The following is a 21922-nucleotide window of genomic DNA, read 5'->3' as shown; positions in this document are numbered from 1 at the left end:
CATTGCAGGCGGGTTCTTTACCAGCTGAGCCGCAAGGGAAGCCTTAGAATACTGGAGTGGGTAACCTATTCCTTCTCCAGGGGATCTTCCCGACCCAGGAATTGAACTGATGTCTCCTGCACTGCAGGAGGACTCTTTTCATCAACTGAGCTATCAGGGAATCCCTCGAAAGGTGTATAATCATTCTCTGGGCCAGAATACTGGAACTCCATTTTACACTTTTGGTGAAAAGTGATAAAGTATTAGGCTTTTCTCAAAGATTGCATTAGACTATGGGACTTCCCCGGTGGCTCAGACAGTAAAGCGTCTGACTACAATGTGGGAGACCTGGGTGCAATCCCTGGGTTGGGAAGATCTCCTGGAGAAGGAAATGGCAACCCACTCCAGTATTCTTGCCTGGACAATGCCATGAATGGAGGAACCTGGTAGGCTACAGTCCATGGGGTCACAAAGAGTCGGACATGACTGAGCGACCCCCCAGGTGATGCTAGTGTTAAAGAAAATGAAAGTGTTTGTCGCTCTGTCCTGTGGAATTCTTTGCGACCCCATGGGCTGGAGCCCCCTAGGCTCCTCTGTCCATGGAATTCTCCAGGCAAGAATACTGGAGTGGGTAGGAGACAAAGAGAGACGGGTTCCACTCCTGAATCAGGAAGATTCTCTAGAGAAGGGAATGACTACCCACTCCAGTATTCTTGCCCAGAGAGTCCCATGGACAGAGGAGCCTGGCAGGCTACAGTCCATAGGGTCATAAAGAGTTGAACACGACTGAAGCGACTTAGCAGGCACGCATGCATGGATCTTGTATATGAGTGTGACCATATTTGAAAAGATCAAAGTTCAAGGCTTGGTTTATGCTTAAGTGCCATCATTAGGATACTATCTGCTGTATCTTACATACTATATGTTTTAATCTTAGTCATAGTATAGTTCCCATACATAGAGTCTTAAGAATCATTGGTAGTTACTGTGGTTGAATCTGAATCAAAAGGACAAATTTAATTTGATCACCTGAACTTGTTTTTCATTTAGGTGCACATAAAAACTAACAACTTTGTCATAATACAAACTGAATTTTGTTATTTATTATTTATCTCCATGTTATAGAGATAAGACTGTCCCTAGGCAAATTCGTGAAGAAAAATGAATACTGGCCACATTACAGTCCTAGCAATTCCTCTAGGGCACCTTGTTTTCTTCCCTTCTCCCTCCATCAAATGTGATTCCTGTGTGCAGACAGGCTTTCACTCTGATCCTGTTGCCGCAGCAAAACTTATCTTTGTGTGGCCCCGTTTCCTTCATGATGGATGCCCTTTGTGTGATGCCATAATTGTCTCTTGGGCTTCCCTGCTGGCTCGGTTAGTATAGAATCCACCTGCAATGTAAGAGACCTGGATTCGATCCCTGGGTTGGGAAGATCCCCTGGAGAACCGCATGACGATGCACTCCAGTATTCTTGCCTGGAGAATCCCCAAGGACAGAGTGGCCTGGTGGGCTGCAGTCCATGGGGTCACAAAGAGTCAGACAGGACTGAGCAACTAAGCGCGACACAACATATAATTGTCTCAGATGCTGTTGTCTCCTCTTCCAAACATTGAAGGTCTTAGTCAAGTTAAACTGATGATAATTTCAGGTGCTGTGGTAACTGGGTTGGTAGAATGTTTCTTCTATGAACCTTTCAGCCTTAACTCAAAATATAGCCAATTATGTCACTCTGTGTTTTGATTGTGGATATGATATTGCAAAAATATAGAATAGCTTAATTAGGAGAGGCCTCATTTCATTAGAGCTCAGCTGACTAGAAAGGGATTCAGTGTTTGAGAACCTCTATCTGAACCTGTGGATGAACAGATTTGAGGCAGGAAACTAGCTAATAATTCAAGTTATAGAGAGAAGTGTGTCTGTTCATCTGGAGGGCTACCAAGACTTCTGATGCTTACCAAGTTTTATTAAAAAGGAGAAGGATGAACTGAACACATTAAGGTGATGTCTGACATATGATTAAGGCTGCACTTTTCCGTATACATCCTGTAATCTATTCAGAATTTCTGGGAATTTGGGATTCAGATTTAACATGTGAAATTTACTAACCATAGCGATATTATTTTAGTAGATTAAAATTCCTTTGTGTCTTCCAAGCAGTGCTCCAAGCAGTGCATTCTTATTCCACCAGCTAAGAAGGTGTCCGATGAACTCTGAGTAAATGATGGTTATTTATGACAATGATAGCTCTTGTATTTCAAAGGAAAGAAAAAAAAAATCCCAAGAGTAGAGAAAAGCCATAATGGGGTTATATACCCTCACTTTGAAAACTGTCAAGGTTTAAGTGACCTCATTTCATACTGACATAGCAAAATGTGTCTAGAGAACAGTGGAGGAAAAATTAGGGGCACGATAGAGGCACAGTATAAGGAGAGATTTAAAAGGCTAGACTGTTTAGTTAGGAAAGGTGAAAAATGGAAGAAGATTAGTTAGACAAATAGAATAAAGAAAGCCATTCAAGGTTCCTAATTATCCTTTCTTAGGAGGACAAAAGGGCACACTGTGTATATAACAGTAACGCATAGTAAAAATACCAGAAAATAATTTTAGTATTTATAAATAGTCCATGGAATAGAAACGTGAAAATAGTAAGATGTACATAGGTTAGGAAATTTCTTAAAAGTACTATAGTTAGTAAAGCATCTGCCACCACACTAAATTATTCCTGTTTTAAATGTATAGTGGACATTTCTGTGTAGTAGAATTGGATTCAGTTACAACTGACACAAAAAATTAGTGTCAGATCCTCTAAGACTGTAATATATGCATCCTGTAAAAACGTGTACAATCTCTAAAGTTTATAACTGAATGAAAAGTATAATTGTGATATCTATTTCAATATACCTTATAAAGTCATTAGTCTTCATACTTAGAAGCAAAAACCATTTAACAAGTGAATGCTGTAGTTATATTATGGAATACAGGGCATCTTAAAATTCTCATAATTTGCTTGTAGAATTGACCTTTTCAGAGACAGGACAGTAATTGGTCCTCCAAAGTTAAAACACATGTTGATTTCTTCAAAATTTCCAGTTGTGATGATGAATTTGCTAGATTTTCAACCTTATATAGATGGAATATCACAGTGCAGCTGCTATTATTATTCCTCCAGCATTGGAATTAATGGATTTTTTTTATTCTATCTAATTTTTTATTCCTGGCAATCATTTTTTCTATTTAATGTAAATTTTGCACATACCCACTGTTTTTTTGACCATATATTCTTTCTTTGCTTATACTACTGTATTGCCATTCCCCTCTTCTACCTAATTCTACAGCTTACATATGTGATAGTGAGTTCTCTGTCTTACAATTCAAGATTTAATCAGATTCTATCTTTCTAACTTTCTCCTATAAGAATTATAGAATCCTTAAAATTCACACTAACTGCATAGGCATTATAGGTAACTAAATGAAAGAAACAGCAAAATACCCCAGATTCCAATTGCTCGAGGATCTTAAGCATGAGTCATTTTGAAACATAAAATATTTCAAAATATGTAATAATAACCTGTGGAAAAATATGGAAATACTTTACATCAAAACCCTATCTTCAGTAATTCCTTTGAGATGAGTGATGTTGCACTACTAAAATTATTTTTTATTTTTACCTTGAAACATATGTTTTTCTCTTCTTCATTACAGATTTTTGTTCATTCTTCTGGGACCCCTGGGAAAGGGTCAACAGTACCATGAGATTGGCAGATCAATTGCAACCTTAATGACAGATGAGGTATTTATTCAAGTTCATTGGGAACATTTCCCCCTACTAGGTACACCTAACTTTTGGAGTTCTGTATTCATGACAGTTTACTGTGAATCAGATTTCTCTGTATTGAATTCCCCTTTAAATGTTTCCACTATAAAATTTCCCTTGGAAAAATTTGTTCAAAGGGGTAATAAATTCATACACATGAACATTTTAAAACCCTATACTTTAAGAAAATCTGTTATTTAGTGAATTTAGAGTATATTTATTAATATTCCCTTAACAGCATTTGTGTTGCCAAAGTAAGCACCATTGTTAATATCATTGCAGGTCTTGTTTGGGGCAAAATAGTTTTAAGGTCTCAAGAAATAAAAGAGGTAGTTTATCTGGATAGTATACATGGCACCAAAAGCCAGAAGACATCTATCAGCTCTCTTTGTAATTGCCTAAATGTAGATGTTGGAGCGTTTTAACCATTAGAGGAGCTGAAGATAGATTTTAAGGAGGCCTGTGATCTCTGACTCAACACACAATTTTTTCTGTGTAAAAACACTGTATGTAGTTTTTTGGACTGGAAAAGCTTTCGTCAGCTTCTCAAAGAAATATGTCTCAAAAATATAAGATCATAAAAATAAACATAAAATATCACATCATATAACTGGTTTCTTGGATTCTACAATGCCTTGCAAAAATCTATTTTTATTGTCAAAGAAGAGCAGATGCAAAAATCAAGGAAGTGACATAAACTCAAAATTCAGTAGTAAATACCAAATAAGATTATACATTTCTGAAATCTCATCTAAATAATTTAATAATTATTGAAGTACTTGAAAATCTATGAAAAGAACTAATTAGTATTGTATATAACTTTTCTTAGGTTTATGAAATCTGAAAATTTGAACTTATGTTTGAAGTTCAATATAAATTCTTCTATTATATCTGTTCAAATTATGTTTATTGGTTTTATATGAGTTAGTTATTGATATTTACACATAGGAAATAAAAAGTTAGAACAAAACCAATTTTTTCATCTGTTTTAGAAAGAACCAACTTAGAGAGACTATTAGTTTCCTATATATACATCTATAGGACACAACATAGCAACTAAACAACAACAAATCAGCCCTTGCATGAAAGTTCAAACATGAATCCTTTAGACTTGAAAGTTTAGAGATGAACTTGGAGCAATTTGTGACTCTCTATGAGGAGTGAAATAGAGAAGAGGAAACTCAGCCAGAAAGTTATTGCAAAAGATGAGAGCTGTTAATTATAATAGGATATGTTAATTATGATAGTACATTCATTGAATATTAAAAGAAAATTTAAATACTTTAAAAAGAGAATAAAAGGTTTTTATTGTTCAAAGCTCAGGTGGAGAAATTGTTCTGCCATCTAACTGCTTTGAAATACATTGAACAATTATATTCAAGAATAAAATTCAATATGTTGATTCATACAATTTAAGAAAATGATGAATTGAATTTCATTATTAAGCTATAAATTCCATGTGAGCAGTTACCATTAATATTCATTTTTGTTCCTTGATTTTTGTCAGGTGCTCAAATAATTATTTGTTGACTAAGCAGTTCTTTTCCTCTCTGTACTGGGGACTTCTTGTAGGTAGAGTTTAACTTGTACTTTTTTTTTTATCTTTTCCTTTTGTTTCTTATTTAACATGGTGTCTGACCTTCAGTCAGGGTTCAATAGATTTTTTTTTTTAATGAATTAATGACTGAATGTTCTAGTCATCCTAGCAACACCTTATCTTGAATTAAGCTAGCCTCTTTTCTCCCTTGCTGTTGAGCATGACTAGAGATAAATCATATGATTTTGTTTATTGGCACTATTACCAATTTATTAATCCCTTTATAGTCTTAAAAATTATTAAGCACTCCAAAGAGCTTTTGTTTATATTGATAGTATGCTGATATTTATGAGAACTTAAAAATGAGAATTTTAAAAAATATATTTGTGAATTGATTTTAAAATAATAATAAAGTAATTGTATATTAACATAAATAACATAGTTTTAGAAGAACAAAAGCAAAAACAAAAGAACCTTTACTTTTATTTTTCTTGTTCTGGATTTCCGTGTCAACAGTTTTCTCTCTCTGTCACTTAGCTAAGTCAACACTGACTCCTTTGGTTCATTTAGCAAACAGGCCTAACACATAGTAGCTACTTAGAAAATACATATGAAATAAAAGGCCAGGATTTTCCCATCCTTAAAATTTCTTACTCCTTAACATAGCATGTCCCACTGAAGTGTTGATTGAACCTGAATCTTAAGAGTTTTGAAAGAATAATCTCTACTTGGTCCTGAATATCATAATTTCATTTGTCTCAATGTATTTCAGTCTGATTTTTGTCACTACCACTCTACTGAAATTGCTTTCTGTAAGGTCATCATTTGCAAAATATACTCTTTTGTTCAGTACTCACGTCACTTATCTCTTATTGGCATTTGACATTACTGAACACATAGTTTTTTTCCCCTTGAAGAACAGCAAAAGTTAGTTATGTGCTTGTTTTGACACTACACTAAATCTTTGAGATTTGTACTACTGTTTACTCTGAGGTCATAAATATATCCTTCTACATATGTCCAATTAATTTAATAGTTTAATGCTCATATTTAAGCTTTTAATACCTAGAATTGCTTTTTAAGTGGGATATGGATAAAGATCCTGCTTTACTTTTATATAGATAATTACTTGCCTTAGTACTGTTTTTTGATTAGTCCATCATTTGTTCAATAGCATTATTTTATGCCATGGTATAAATATTGTTATAAACTTTTATCTCTTATTTTAAAGCAAAGGCTTCTTTCAGAAAGTTTGATTTACATATATAAACAATGTTTGTCAAACCTGAATCATTAATTCTAGCTTAATGAGCTTCCTTCTATTCTCCTTTTCCTTCTTTTTCTCTTTACACCAGAAATTTCAACATTCATCTAGCATTCTAAGAAAAGATAAACATCTGTGCAATCATAGAATAAAAGAGGTTATAATATTTTACACTAAAACTTCTTTAGTTAGAGGTTCCTATTCAAATTGTTAAAATCACATGTGTGCTAACTGGGAAATGAAAGCACAAAATGCATTAAGATTTTAGACCCTTTTTTTAAATCTATAAATAGTTATTTTCTTTCTATAGGTATTTCATGATGTTGCTTACAAAGCAAAAGATCGTAATGACTTGGTATCGGGAATTGATGAATTTCTGGATCAGGTTACTGTTCTCCCTCCTGGAGAGTGGGATCCAAGCATTCGAATAGAGCCTCCCAAAAATGTTCCTTCCCAGGTATGTGTATAGGAAAATACTCTTAGGACTATCATCATTTTTTTTGCCTTTTAAATATATGTACTAAGAGAGTATAACCGAAGATTCAAATGATTTAAATTGTAACTTCTGTGATGTGATTATAATAAGAAATATTTATCTGGTCTCTGTTCCTATTTCTGGCTCAGAGCTCTTAAAATGCTTGGAATTTTCTAAGTGATGAAAGCAACAAAGATGTCTTTGTTATGTTAATGAGGTTACTTTAGAAACTCTGTTAAGAATGGGGGCTGATTGCCAGGTGGAGCTTTACCAGAGATTAAGAGTTTGGAACTTTCAGTTCCACCCTCCTGCCTCCAGGGAAGGGAGAGGGCAGAGGGGCTGGAGTTTGAATTCAGTCACCAGTGGCCAGTGCTTTAATCAATCATGCCTGTGTAATGAAGCCTCCATAAATCCCCAAAGGGGCAGGGTTCAGAGAGTTTTTGGGCTGGTGAACAGGTGGAGATTGCAGAGTGGTGTGCCTAGAGAGGGTATGGAAGTTTCTCTCCCTTTCCCCATGCCTTGTCCTATGCATCTCTTCAATCTGGCTGTTCCTGGGTTATATCCTTTAGTAATAAAACTGGTGATCAAGTAAGTAAAATGTTTCTCTAGGTCTATGAGCCATTCTAGCAAATTAGTCCAACCTGAGAAGGGGTTCACAGGAGCCTCAGATATATCTCCACTGGATTCAGAGCACCAGCAATAACCCGAGCTTGTGACGGGCATCTGAAATGGGGTGTGAGGGGTAGACTTCCAGGGCTGAGCTATAATAATGCTATTTCCAGGTAGGTGGTGTCAGAATTGAGTTAAATTTCCCACCATATTTGATTTGGTGTGTGTTAGTCGCTCAGTTGCGTCCGTCTCTTTGCAAGCCCATGGACTGTAGCCCTCCAGGCTCCTCTGTCCATGGGATTTGCCAGACAAGAATACTGGAGTGGGTTGCCATTTCCTTTTCCAGGGGATCTTCCCCACCCAAGGATTGAACCTACTAAGTCTCCTGCATTGCCTGCAGATTTACTGCCTGAGCAACCAGGGTACCAGAACCTACTTAACCTCTAAGAAGGCAGGGACATGAAATTCCCTGACACAAAATCTTCCTTCGTTGTATTAAACACAAATTTGGTGTATTGATGATAATTTACTAAATATCAGTACCACGTGCTTGAAGAGATTTTAGGCCCACCTTAAAGCATACTATACTGGAGGAAAACTTAAATTTTAATGAGGATGGAAAATATGCTTAAAAAAAGCACATTACAGACTCACCATACTCAGATACATAGCTTTGAAGTTGGTAAGTGTTAGGAAAATTCAAAAGCATGGTTGTCATTTTGTATGGAAAACTCCCTATTACTGTCATTAATCACATTTATGATTTCAAGAATTTTCTTCATAATTCTTATGTTTGTATTACCTTTGTGTGGGCATGTGGTATGAAAATTGTAAAAGTTCTCCATGTAAAAATCTGATGTGCATTTTACTTGCATACAATGCAGATAGAAATAAAGACCATTTCTCTGATAATGAGTGATGTTGAGCATCTTTTCATGTGTTTGTTAGCCATCTGTATGTCTTCTTTGGAGAAATGTCCGTTGAGATCTTTGGCCCATTTTTTGATTGGGTCATTTATTTTTCTGGAATTGAGCTGCAGGAGTTGCTTGTATATTTTTGGGATTAATCCTTTGTCTGTTTCTTCATTTGCTATTATTTTCTCCCATTCTGAGGGCTGTCTTTTCACCTTGCTTATAGTTTCCTTTGTTGTGCAAAAGCTTTTAAGTTTCATTAGGCCCCATTTGTTTACTTTGCTTTTATTTCCAATATTCTGGGAGGTGGGTCATAGAGGATCCTGCTGTGATTTATGTTGGAGAGTGTGTTGCCTATGTTCTCCTCTAGGAGTTTTATACTTTCTGGTCTTATGTTTAGATCTTTAATCCATTTTGACTTTATTTTTGTGTATGGTGTTAGAAAATGTTCTAGTTTCATTCTTTTACAAGCGGTTGACCAGTTTTCCCAGCACCACTTGTTAAAGAGGTTGTCTTTTTTCCATTGTATATTCTTGGCTCCTTTGTCAAAGATAAGGTGTCTGTAGGTACGTGGATTTATCTCTGGGCTTTCTATGTTGTCCCATTGATCTATATTTCTGTCTTTGTGCCAGTACCATACTGTCTTGATGACTGTGGCTTTGTAGTAGAGCCTGAAGTCAGGCAGGTTGATTCCTCCAATTCCATTCTTCTTTCTCAAGATTGCTTTGGCTATTCGAGGTTTTTTGTGTTTCCATACAAATTGTGAAATTATTTGTTCTAGTTCTGTGAAAAATACCATTGGTAGCTTGATAGGGATTGCACTGAGCGATGGTAATGGTAACCCTATATGCAAAACAGAAAAAGAGACACAAATGTACAGAACAGACTTTTAGACTCAGTGAGAGAAGGCAAGGGTGGGATGTTCAGAGAGAACAGCATTGAAACAAGTATACTATCAAGGGTGAAACAGATCACCAGCCCAGGTTGGATGCATGAGACAGGTGCTCAGGGCTGGTGCACTGGGAAGACCCAGAGGGATGGGATGGAAAGGGAGGCAGGAGGGGGGATCGGGATGGGGAGCACATGTAAATCCATGGCTGATTCATGTCAATGTATGGCAAAAATCACTACAATATTGTAAAGTAATGAGCCTCCAATGAATAAAAATAAATGAAAAACAAAACAAAACAAACAACAAAAAAAGAAATAAAGACCATTGATACTGTTTGAGGTCATTTTCTTATTGCAGGCATGACTTTGTTGAGGGTAGTGGCCACATGGTTTGTTTTTTTTTTTTTTACTTTATGGGTGGTAGTTTTATTAACTTGGTAAGAGGCAGTATCCTTACATGAGAAATTAAACATCTGTAGGCAAAGAGGAATTTGAAGGATAAGCTAAGGAATTTGGTTTCAGATGCATATGTGAAGTGCTCATAAGTGTCTAAGACCAGAGAGCCGACTCAGACACATCGTAACATAGGTGGTAACAAGAGTAGTGCCTGACATCAAGCATTTAGAGCCTATACAGTGTTCGACCTTAGGGAATACATATATCTGAAAGGTGGCCACATGTTTTTAAGCCCACTGATATTGCTGTCTCTATTCCTAGTGAACCTGCCTCCTACAGCTCCCCTGTTGTCCTCCACTCACTCTTGCCTTTGGCTCTGGTCCCTGTGGGGTCCAGCTGCGTTTGTAATTGACTCTGCTGCCTTAGCTGAAGTAACAGATGGCCTAATTGACCCAGCTGTAGGCATAGATGTTTTTCTGGTTAGCCAGAGATGGGTAAATTGACTGAGTAAAAGACTCAACTATGAGTCTTTTAAAAAGTCATCTCAAACCCGCTATTAATTGAAGGAAACTCTACTGATGGCTCATTTCTACATTTCTATCCTGCAGTTATTTTATAATTATTGAAGGTTATTTGCTCTTCTTTTCTCAGAGGAGATTCTATAGTCTGGGATTCTATAGTCTCAATCGCATAATTTCAGTTGATGTACTACTAAAGTTAGTAAGTTGCTTAAAGAGTAATTTTAAGGGTTTAGATTGTCTTATTTTGTACTTGTGTATATTCTAACACTAACAGTATTAATAAAGACAGTATAATGCTTCTTAAAGTAGTAAGAAAGAATCTCTTTAATTAATATTATTTGGAAAATTCAGTAAAAATATTAATTATGCCGAATGTGAGAGTTTTAAAGTCACTTGTTAACACTAATTTGTTTTTCAAACATTAAAACTAAAGTCAAGCATTTTTGGAAACACCTTGCCTTTGAGAAATGATGTTTCTGAGACAAGTGGAGACATGGGAGCTAAAATTAACTTTGTGAGACTTTAAGACCAGCATTAATTGTTGGATGTTGGAGTCTGGGTATTGAGAAGCAGTAGGCTCAGTATGCCAATGCAAGAGTGAATTGAAGTGAAGTGAAAGTCACTCAGTCGTGTCTGACTCTTTGAGACCCCATGGACTGCATAGTCCATGGAATTCTCCAGGACAGAATACTGGAGTGGGTAGCCTTTCCCTTCTCCAGGGAATCTTCCCAACACAGGGATTGAACCCAGGTCTCCTGCATTGCAGGCAGATTCTCTACCAACTGAGCTATGAGGGAAGCCACCAGTACAAGAGATTCGGGTTCAATCCCTGGGGTCAGGAAGGTTTCCTGGAGAAGGAAATGGTAACTTACTCTAGTATTCTTGTCTAAGAAATCCCATGGACAGAGGAAACTGGCATGCTATAGTCCATGGACTCGCAAAAGAGCCAGACATGACTTAGAGACTAAACAATGACAACAACAGGAGAGAGAACATTGAACTAACAATCATGGCACCTGGGTTCTGATACTATCTCTTTTTATTACCTTAAACAGATGCTGTAACCTCTCTACTGATGTTATATATCACTGTGTCCAATAGAACTTTCTGCAATGATAGAAATGTTCTATATCTATGCTATCTATTAAGTCAAGACACTATTGAGCACTAGAAATGTGCTTATGCAAGTGAGGAACTGAATTTTTGATTTTAATTAATTTAAATTTAAATAGCCACTTGTAGTTAGTGGCTATCATGTTAGACAACACAATTTTATATAATGAGTTTGAATTAGATATGCTCTGTGTTTCTTTACAACATTAGTATCTTTAAAATGTATGTTGGAATTGAATAATAGATACTATGAAACTATGTTTGCTTTTATGAAGTGGAGCAAAATGAATCAAAATAAATTAAGTACTGAATTCATATTCATTCAAATATTTTCCTCTCTGGGATAATCGCCATGGTTTTTATTCTTCCAGAAATGTGTAAATCATAGTATTTTTTAAAAATATTTCTTACTTTCAGTTAGAATAATAACCAGTCACCTCAAGGGATACCCCTGAAAATACTCATTAGAACTTTATGTCAGTCATTATAATCACTCCCTTATGTATACCCTTAACTTCCTTGCTTTTCTCTTATGCCATTTACCTGCTTAGATTCCCCAAACCACATTTATCTACCTGCCAGCATCTGTACCTACATTCTTTGCATGTTCCTATATTACTATTAATGAATTATCCAAAGTCAGTTTTCTACCTGTGCAGTAGATCCCATCTCTTCATACCTACTCAAAGAGATTACCCCACCAATTCCCTCTTTATCCCCTATGTCATCAGTTCTTTTGCTCCAAGCTACCATCATTTTTCTCCTGGATTACTGAAATAGCCCCCTAACCAGTCTCCTTGTTTCTACTCTTGGTTCCTAGAATATGTTCTTGACATAGCAGCCAGAGTGTTAGATCATGCTCTCCTTTCCTTAAAATCCTGCAAAAGCTCCTCATTTCACTGAGAATAAAAGCCAAATACTTAAAATGATCTACTAAACCCACACAGTCTGGCTTCCTTTTGCCTCTAAGTCATCTCCCACCTCTAAGTCATCTCCCACCTCTAAGTCATCTCCCATCTCTTTCTTTCTTGCTCACTCCTCTCCTTGGCCTCCTTCCTCCTTATTCTTCAATCTCTGCAGCACACTCCTGCCTTAAGACTATCCACTCACTGGCTGTTCTTTGCCTGGATGTTCCCCCAGTTGTTTTATGGCTAATTCTCTTGACTCCCTCAAGTTTTTCTCAAATGACACTCTCTCTGAGCCTGCCTGACCACTCTCTTTATCATTGCCATTTCTTCCTCCCCACACCTCACAGATCCCTTTAGTATGCTCTAAATTTTTGCTTTTCCATCATTTTTATTTATTTTTTCTTTATTATTATAAATTCTGTGCATGAAAAATAAGTTTAACATCATAACTGTCTCTAGAATCTGGCATGTACATAATGCTACATAAATATGGACATCTTGGGGATCTTTTTAAATCTATGAAACCTCTCTCAATCCCCAAAAGGAAGAAGCAGATCTGTTCAGTGTTTCCTTCCAGTAATTCAAATTGAAGATATCAGAAAAAGCTCAGAAACAAATTTTATTTATTTATTTACTTTTAATTTTTATTGAAATATAGTTGATTTACAATGTATTTGTGTCAGGTGTATAACAGTGATTCAGTTTTATACATATACACATAAATATACATATATATGTGTATATATATTATTTTAAAAATTATTTTCCATTCTAGGTTGCTATAAGATGTTGAGTATAGTTCCCCGTGCTGTACAGTGGGTCCTTGTCAGTCAAGTCTGAACAACAAAAAAAATTTCCTGTATTTCCCTCAGAATATTCACCAGTACCCAATTATTTTTTCTAAACCCTTTCTCCCTACTGTAAGAAGGCACTCCTTGAGGAAATAGGTACTTCAGAATGATGAATATCTTTCAGGGTTTATCATTTGCCTTATCAGTGTATAAGACAAATAGCTTTTTCCATTGTAAAACAATGAATTGATGTGTGCAGTAAGGGATAATTCCCCAGAAGAACAAATAATACCACTTGCCTTCTTAGACTTGCTAAGAAATGTTTTCCCAGGTGATTATTGGGTATTGAGGATATTAAGGGCCACTGTTAAAGCCCTTTACTAACATACAATAGTTATTTACCTGTAAAGGCAGCTCCTTCATCTGTTGACAGACATACTGTCTTTTATCTTTGAACTTAAGTTCATTGTATCTATTTATATACCTGGGAAATTATAAAATTCAGTCAATGAACTTTCCTACATTTTTTTGCATTTCAAAATATTTTTGTCATGTTTTAAATCTGTACCATTTTATCTAACTGTCCCATTGTAATAAGATCATGTGATAATTCCCACTTGTTTAGTTTACACTAAGCATGAAGAACATGTTTATATGTTTACACTATTTTGGAATGGCAGTTAAGTAAAAACTTTAATTTCACCATTAATTTTTTTTCCTTTTAAGCACTTTTGAGCACATCGATGTGCTCTAAGATCACCAGTAGGAATGCTTTTCTGATTTTTTAAACTCTCTGTCACTGACAAAAGTGGGTGGAATAGACCTGTAGAGAAACAGAACTTACACAACCTCAGTATTTTGTCATTGGCTCAATTAGAAGCTTCCTTTTGCAGTAGTCTTTCTGATTGCTTTATATTGGAAAGAAGCTTGGGTAGGAAGATACAAGCCAGAATCAGAGAGGGAAACATAGTTTAAAAAAAGCTAATGATAGCAGTTAATGTTCATGGAACAGTTGAACTAGACCAGGCCTATACCACTATTAACACCTCCTTACCTCAGCCTATCGTAATCCCAGTCTCCTCTCACCCCTTCTTGTTTTAGTTTTTTTCGGATCTCTATCTCAGAATAGTAGTAAGAGTGTTAGTCGCTCAGTCATGTCTGATTCTTTGCAACCCCATGGGTTGTAGCCCGCCAGGCTCCTCTGTCCAAGGAATTCTCCAGGCAAGAATACTGGAGTGGGTAGCTATTCCCTTCTTCAGGGGATCTTCTGGACCCAAGGATTGAACCCAGGTCTCCTGCATTGCAGGCAAGTTCTTTACCCTCTCTGGGTAGTGAAGATCCCCTGGAGAAGGGATTGGCTACCCACTCCAGTTTTCTTGCCTGGAGAATCGGCTATATCATCTCTATCTCTACCTGACATTATAGGTTTATTTTGTCTCCACTAACAGAATGCTTTTTCTTGCTCACTTTTGCATCTATAGCATCCCATAAAAATAAATGGCACACACTAGGTACTCAATAAATATTCGTTGAAAGAAAGAATAAGTATCCCTCAACCTCATTTCATTCTCTCAATGGAAAGTGAAAGTGAAGTCTCTCAATCATGTCTGACTCTTTGCCCCCTCCTTAGACTGTAGCCTACCAGGCTCCTCCGTCCATGGGATTTTCCAGGCAAGAGTACTGGAGTGGGTTGCCATTTCCTTCTCCAGGAGATCTTCCCTAACCAGGGATCGAATCCATGTCTCCCACATTGCAGGCAGACGCTTTACCATCAGAGTTATCACCAGTAAAAGGAGGCGAGAACTAAGGCTTTAGGTGGTTAAACAACTTTCTAGAGGTTGTATAGCCAATAAATACAGAGCCTGGATTCTTAACTGCTCTGCATATTGCCTCGAGGGAAAAAATTGTTTTTATTGTTTACAACTAGCACCTGAAATTAAAAAACAAAAAAACTTCCCACAGGAGAAGAGGAAGACTCCTGCTGTACCAAATGGAACAGCAGCTCATGGGGAAGCTGAGCCCCACGGAGGACATAGTGGGCCTGAACTCCAGCGAACCGGAAGGTTAGTGAAAAGCCTTTGTATGGGACTTCAAAGACCAAATGGTATATCACTTTTGTGTTGGGAATTACTGTTTTGAGGACTAATTTGTTTTTATACTTTGAATACCTATTCTTTGGGGGTAAATATGCTAATAAATTTGATATCTCATCATTAATGATTGTCATTATTATTAAACCAGAACAGTAGATACACCATTCCATTTTATATACGTAGTCTTTCACATTGCTATGCATAAAACACATTCACAGATTCTTAGAATGAATGAGAAAACTGTCAGTTGCCCCTTCCAAAAGAGCCTGTTGAAAATTTCAAGTTCAAGATGGAAATGAAAATAAATACCAAGAACTCAGTCTTATAGACCCGGTCTCATTACATACAAGTAGGATGTATATAATAATATTTTTTATTTTTATGATAGTAATCTGAAAGAGCTATATGACTTATTTTTCTAATCACACATCTTTGAAGAGATGAAAGCTCCAATTTATTTCTTAAAATGATTCTTTATGTTTTTTTTTGACAGCTTGTCTCTCTCCAAGAAATGTGTGAGCAGAAAATCAGAAACCTTTGGGTGGGTCTCTCTTCAGGGAATATGTGCACACAGCCTCCGTTATAATTGAAGGCAATTGCAAAGACTTTGCAGGCTTGGTGCTCCCCTGCCCTCAGGGCCATCTCCTCTACTGCTCTCACTGTGTCCTCTAAGCTGACTTTCCAGTTTCTGACAACTGTGCATTTTAATTCTCCTCTGTTCTTTCCCTTTATCTGTGTTTTGTCTCTAAGGAAATGTCTTCCTCAGTCTGGTACCTAATTTGAGATGATTCAGACAATTTTTTCCCTTTCCCTTTTACTGGAATCATTGTTACTCCTTCTGTTTACTTCCATATTTTCAAATGCTGTCTTTTTATTTTTGGTGTTATTTATATTTTTTTCCTCTCTCTCAGGTGTAACGTGCCACATAGCTTAGATTTTTTTTTTTTCAAAGTTCACTTTTCCTTACTGCTTCCTAAATCCTCCCAGGTCACCAATATCCGGTATCTTCGCTTCTCCAGAGTTCTTCCACAGATTCTGTTGCTGACAGGACTTGAAGTATCCATTACTCATCTGCTCTCCTGGAGTTGCTGGTGCACACCTGGGCTGCTCTTGTACTGTTCTCTGCAATGACCTCCCACTTCCGGATTTAGATTTTTGCTGCTAAAAGCATGTTTATTACACTGTAATATAATAGCTGTTTAGACTCATGTATGGCCTAATAAGTAATTAATTAGAAAACAGTAGTCTAATAGGAAGTGCTATCAAACCTATAAATATTGACTTCGAAGTGATCGTTCATAACCACCTCACATTCTTTTGGGGCTTAGGTGGGATGTAAAAAATAAGTACATGAATAAATAGATTAGTAGATTAAATCTGTTCTGAATTATGACTTTTAGAAGTTAACACATCGTTCAGAAATGATCCTCCAAATAAAAATTATGCATGTTTTTTATTAAACACAAGTAGGAGAACCTAAACTAAGATGATCATTGTGTATGTGTGTGAATTTTCATAGGTTCTTTGCAAACTTCTCCGAATTTTAAATGTCCTTTTTTTTCAATTGAAATTTCATCCTTTTCAACCTCTCCTACTCCACATCCCTCTGGTGGATGTGGAAAACCTAATGATTCGATCACTCACATAATAATAAGATAGTTATTAATATGTTACTATTGTGTCTATATCAGGGCAATTAAAAATTAAAAATAATAGAATTTTCAATTATTCTGAAGAGGTACATTTTTCAAAGCAGATAGGAATTTACTTCTCAAGAGAGCAATCATTTTTGAAGTGATTCTTAGATTGCCACATTATATTCCTATTTAGAAAATAAAGAACAAACCTTTAATATTTTTCTATAACCCAGGTGTATTTAGCATACTTGCAGTATGTTGAACATAGTAGTTTTTTTTAACCTCCATGTGGGAACTTAATCATAGCCTTATTCATTTTAATATGACATCGCTATTCCAAAGAGCACAAAGAGCTTTTAGTAGTCAAATGTTACATCTGCATGTTGTTAGTAAATGTTCAAAGAATGAGAATACCTATTTAATGCTCTCATTCCTAATAGATTAAAAAATTTCATCCTCAGATTTTAGACATTTTGCAATTTAATGCTTCTCCCACTCCCCTCCTCCTACCAAAACATCATCCTTTACATGTTTTTAATGTGGTTTTTGATATTTTTAGAATACACGCATTTACCCCAAGTAAGATCATTATTGTCTTGTTAATTATAGATGTTTGAATATGTTTAGCAACAGTGGCTCAAAAGTACATTTATCTAGGTTGCTTAATATAAGGCCCCTGTGTTAGTTTTCTAAAAATGTAAACAATAATGGAACTTACCTCTCTCTACTAAGTATTATTGTTGTCCATAAGGCCATTTAAGTGCCTGTATGAAATATTATTTGGCAAGCGATTTTTTTGACAAAGAGAGTGGATAGCTGGAGCCATGGTTATATACCACCTTTTCTCTCTAGGTTGATGTTCACTATGGGCTATATAAAAATCAGTTTACCTTCCCTTCTTCACTTTCTGCTACACTAAGTGGAATGTAAACAATTTCAACATTGCCAATGACTGAGGATAAGAGGCCTGATTTTAGGACTAGGTTTTTGTGAAATGGGACAGAGATTAGAGTAATCCTTAAATCTCACTGTTTGAATTTTGATCGTTGAACAGCTGAGAACCTAGTTTGAGAGAACCTAGGGTTTTTGACGGAGAAGGCAACGGCACCCCACTCCAGTACTCTTGCCTGGAAAATCCCATGGACGGAGGAGCCTGGTAGGCTGCAGTCCATGGGGTCGCTAAGAGTCGGACACGACTGAGCGACTTCACTTTCACTTTTCACTTTCATGCATTGGAGAAGGAAGTGGCAACCCACTCCAGTGTTCTTGCCTGGAGAATCCCAGGGATGGGAGAGCCTGGTGGGCTGCCGTCTATGGGGTCGCACAGAGTCGGACACGACTGAAGTGACTTAGCAGCAGCAGCAGGGTTTTTGAGGTTGTTGACACGATTTATTGCTAGGAATTGAAGTGCCTTAGTGGTACAAAGCTATTCCTATAGATCATGATGAAAAGCCTAGCAGGTTAATACGGGTCTCATCTCTGCTGATGGAAAACCTATACTGTGACCTGGCAACAAAGCAAATGAGTATTTTGACTTATGTGTTTTTTATCTTTGTATGTCACTATTGTGTTTTCCCCCCTGTCTTAGGATTTTTGGGGGACTTATTTTAGATATCAAAAGAAAAGCTCCATACTTCTGGAGTGACTTCACAGATGCTTTCAGCCTGCAGTGTTTAGCATCTTTTCTGTTTCTCTACTGCGCATGTATGTCTCCTGTCATCACATTTGGAGGACTGTTGGGAGAAGCAACTGAAGGTCGAATAGTATGTATTATTCTTTTCTCTGAACTTTGAATTTGAATCAGCATTTAAGATTCATAGTTAGATGAGTGTGCGTTTCATTTTGAATTCCTTTATGAGGAGAAATTTGATATATGGTCTAGCTGATATTCATGGGGTCACAAAGAGTTGGATACGACTGAGCGACTGAACTGAACTGAACTGAACTGAACTAGCTTCATATGAATTTCTTGACTAGTGGAACTGGTAATCAGGGAGTGGAATATCTCAGAACAGATAATTCTTACGTTACACAAGGTTCTGATCTCATCCCTGGCCCCCAGTCTTAGGCTAGCTTTAGATTGGTTCTTAGCTCTTAAAAGGTCTATTTCCCACTTACATAGGCCATGCTTCTGCCAGACATTTGTTGCGAATACATGTAAACTTTTAGTAAGTGAAAGAAAAGTAAGATAAGGAAGAGAGAGATAATGTATCCTTGTCTACTACCATTCATATTTTGATGTCTTGCCCCTTTTTTAATTCTCCCACCCCACCTCCTGCCCGAGGTTGCTAGTAGGCGCTTCATTGAATAGACCCCATGTATTTTATATATTTTTTCCCCAATTATAATGGCGGCCTGTACAGCTTAGATAATAGAATCATTTATATCTCCACACAGAGTGCAATCGAGTCTCTCTTTGGAGCATCCATGACTGGGATAGCCTATTCTCTCTTTGGTGGACAGCCTCTTACCATACTAGGCAGTACAGGACCAGTTTTGGTGTTTGAAAAGATTTTGTTTAAATTTTGCAAGTAAGTATTATATACTTTTCACCCTTAGTCCCTGTCTATCCCTCCACCGTATTTATGCTTCTCTCAGCATCACATTTGGAAATCTGCTGGCAGAGGTAGAAGTTGCTGATTTGATTCAGTTTGCCATTTTTGTCTCTCCATGGAAAAAAAGAAATAGTAAAATATTTATGTATTTTTTATGTAATATTTATAAAAAGTTATATTCAGTTCTAAGCACTGAGAAACCTCTTTGAGTTTTGTACCCTTAGGTGTTCCCTGTAGACAAAGTTTTGAGTTTAGATACTCATGGGATGTGAAGCTTATTTACTTTCGCTTCCTGAATTAGACTTATTTCCATCTACTAAAAATGGTGACAGGCTGTTCAGTGACCTGCTTTCTCCTGTTCTCTCCCTCCTCCTAGAGAATACGGGCTGTCATACCTCTCTTTACGAGCTAGTATTGGCCTTTGGACTGCAACGCTGTGTATCATACTTGTGGCCACTGACGCAAGCTCCCTTGTCTGCTATATCACCCGGTTTACTGAAGAAGCTTTTGCTTCTCTTATTTGCATCATTTTCATTTATGAGGCTCTAGAGAAGTTGTTTGAACTCAGTGAAGCATATCCAATCAACATGCATAATGATTTGGAACTGCTGACACAATACTCGTAAGTACCATCTCCCCTGTTGGCTGTGGGGCTTTTCTTTATACAAATATTACTATTGTTATAAGAAACATGAGGATCTTAGTCAGCAGATCGACTTCCTTGAATTGATTCATGACCTAAATCTTGGTCTCTTAGAGCCGTACGGGATTTCGTCTAATCAGCTACTTATCTGATACATGAGTTTTCTTTATAACATCTATTCCAAGAGTATCTTTTTGAAGTTCTGTTTGTCAAGAATTCTGTTAAGCAGAAAATGAACCATGATCAGTTTTGCAGAGATTGCTTTATTGCAAAATATTTTTGATTTAGGACCTTTTCCATTTAATATAATCTGAAGAAACATAGTAGTGAAAAGCTGATTCTAGATTTAAAGCAGTGAGGTAAAAGATACTCATTGGGTCTAAATTGCATTAGCTTGGTGTTTGAAAATATGATAAACTCTTAAATAAAATAGCACTGAATTGAAATGTAATTTTGCTCTTGGAACCTATGACATTTATGATGAAAGTACCCTAGTATGGTTGCTGAGGGTGATGTTACAGTTTAGGATTAAAGATGGAATTGTAATATTACACTTTCTAGTTTTGTATGCCAGCAGTTTGGAATTTCTCTAAGGTCATATTTACAGAATATATGTGAACATCATATTACTCTTCTTTGATTTTATTTTAGGATTTTTTGTTGTTATTATATATATATTTTAAACAGCAAATATTTAAAGCAATACAGTCTTTACCAGGCAGTTATAATCTCTATATCAGCTACCAATGCTTTTCTTATAAACTGCAGATATGCCCTCAAAATCTTCTTTTGAACATTTTTCATCTAAACAAAGATTAGAACTATTAGAAGTTGATATTGTTAATTTTTCATCTAAACAAAGATTAGAACTATTAGAAGTTGATATTGTTAATATTAGGCCAAAACAGTGCAATGTTATAATCTTGTTAAGAATGATGCAGTGATACAGAGTTGAAAACAAGATGAATTAGTATTTTAATGTCTTCTTGGTCATTGTAGATATCTTTAACAGTCCATCTCTGTTTTAGGACAAAAAAAAATCAGTGAAATATAAAATAACTTCCCCAATAAAAGTAAATGGTGAGGATGTTGTGAACAGGATTCAAAAGCAGATGAAGGAGGTGTCAGGGACACTCAGAAAGCAGGCAGATGGGGAGAGCAGTTTGACCACAATGAGAGATAACGTTGATACATGCCTTTTTATTTATATTTAGTTGAAAAGAAAGCAGTGTCACCTAATTTGGGTATCTTTGCTGGATATAAAATTATCTCTGTTTGGGATTTCAAACCTACTACATGCCCTAAGCTAGGTGTATCATGAATAATAGTCTGTTCTCAATGAGCTTCCAGTTTAGTAGGAAATATAGACCAACAGACAACCAAATAAGTACTGTGTTAAAGGATTGTTTTAGAATGCTATGGTACCATGTCAGAAGAACACTTAACCCAGATCTCAGATTCAAAGAAGATTTCCTGGAGGAAGTGACAGAAAACCAAAAAATCAGTAGGAATTGGAAAGGTACTGGGGAGGAGACCTGGAGAGTGCTTTAGGTAGAGAGAAGGACACAAGCTTGGATTTAGAAATTTATTAATGCTTTGAAATATTTGTCCAAAGTTATATAGATAGTTGTAAAATAGGAAATTAGACTCAGGCTTTATGATCCTGATGTAGTTTTCAGTAAATTAGTGAAGCTCTCCAAAATAAACAATATGGAACAAATAAACAGATAAAATCAGAGCTATTCTGTTTGAAGTAGTGGGAAGGCACCAGTTGTCCACACT

General features: G+C 36.4%; 1 protein-coding gene across 2 annotated transcripts in view; it reads left to right on the top strand.

Moving 5' to 3' along the window:
* The window catches only part of SLC4A10 (solute carrier family 4 member 10), a 327476-nt gene that overhangs the window by 210904 nt on the left and 94650 nt on the right, over positions 1 to 21922 (top strand). For both annotated transcript variants that reach the window (XM_061135667.1, XM_061135668.1), the window contains 6 exons: positions 3685 to 3772; positions 6908 to 7054; positions 15175 to 15275; positions 18531 to 18705; positions 19340 to 19473; positions 19874 to 20119. In XM_061135667.1, coding sequence (XP_060991650.1) covers positions 3685 to 3772; positions 6908 to 7054; positions 15175 to 15275; positions 18531 to 18705; positions 19340 to 19473; positions 19874 to 20119 — 891 coding nt within the window. The remainder of the gene's footprint in view (positions 1 to 3684; positions 3773 to 6907; positions 7055 to 15174; positions 15276 to 18530; positions 18706 to 19339; positions 19474 to 19873; positions 20120 to 21922) is intronic.

This window comes from Dama dama, chromosome 33 (genome assembly GCF_033118175.1).
Source record: "Dama dama isolate Ldn47 chromosome 33, ASM3311817v1, whole genome shotgun sequence".
Taxonomy (NCBI): domain Eukaryota; kingdom Metazoa; phylum Chordata; class Mammalia; order Artiodactyla; family Cervidae; genus Dama; species Dama dama.
The sequence above is the reverse complement of the archived record's forward strand: the minus strand, read 5'-3'. Positions and strand labels throughout refer to the sequence as shown.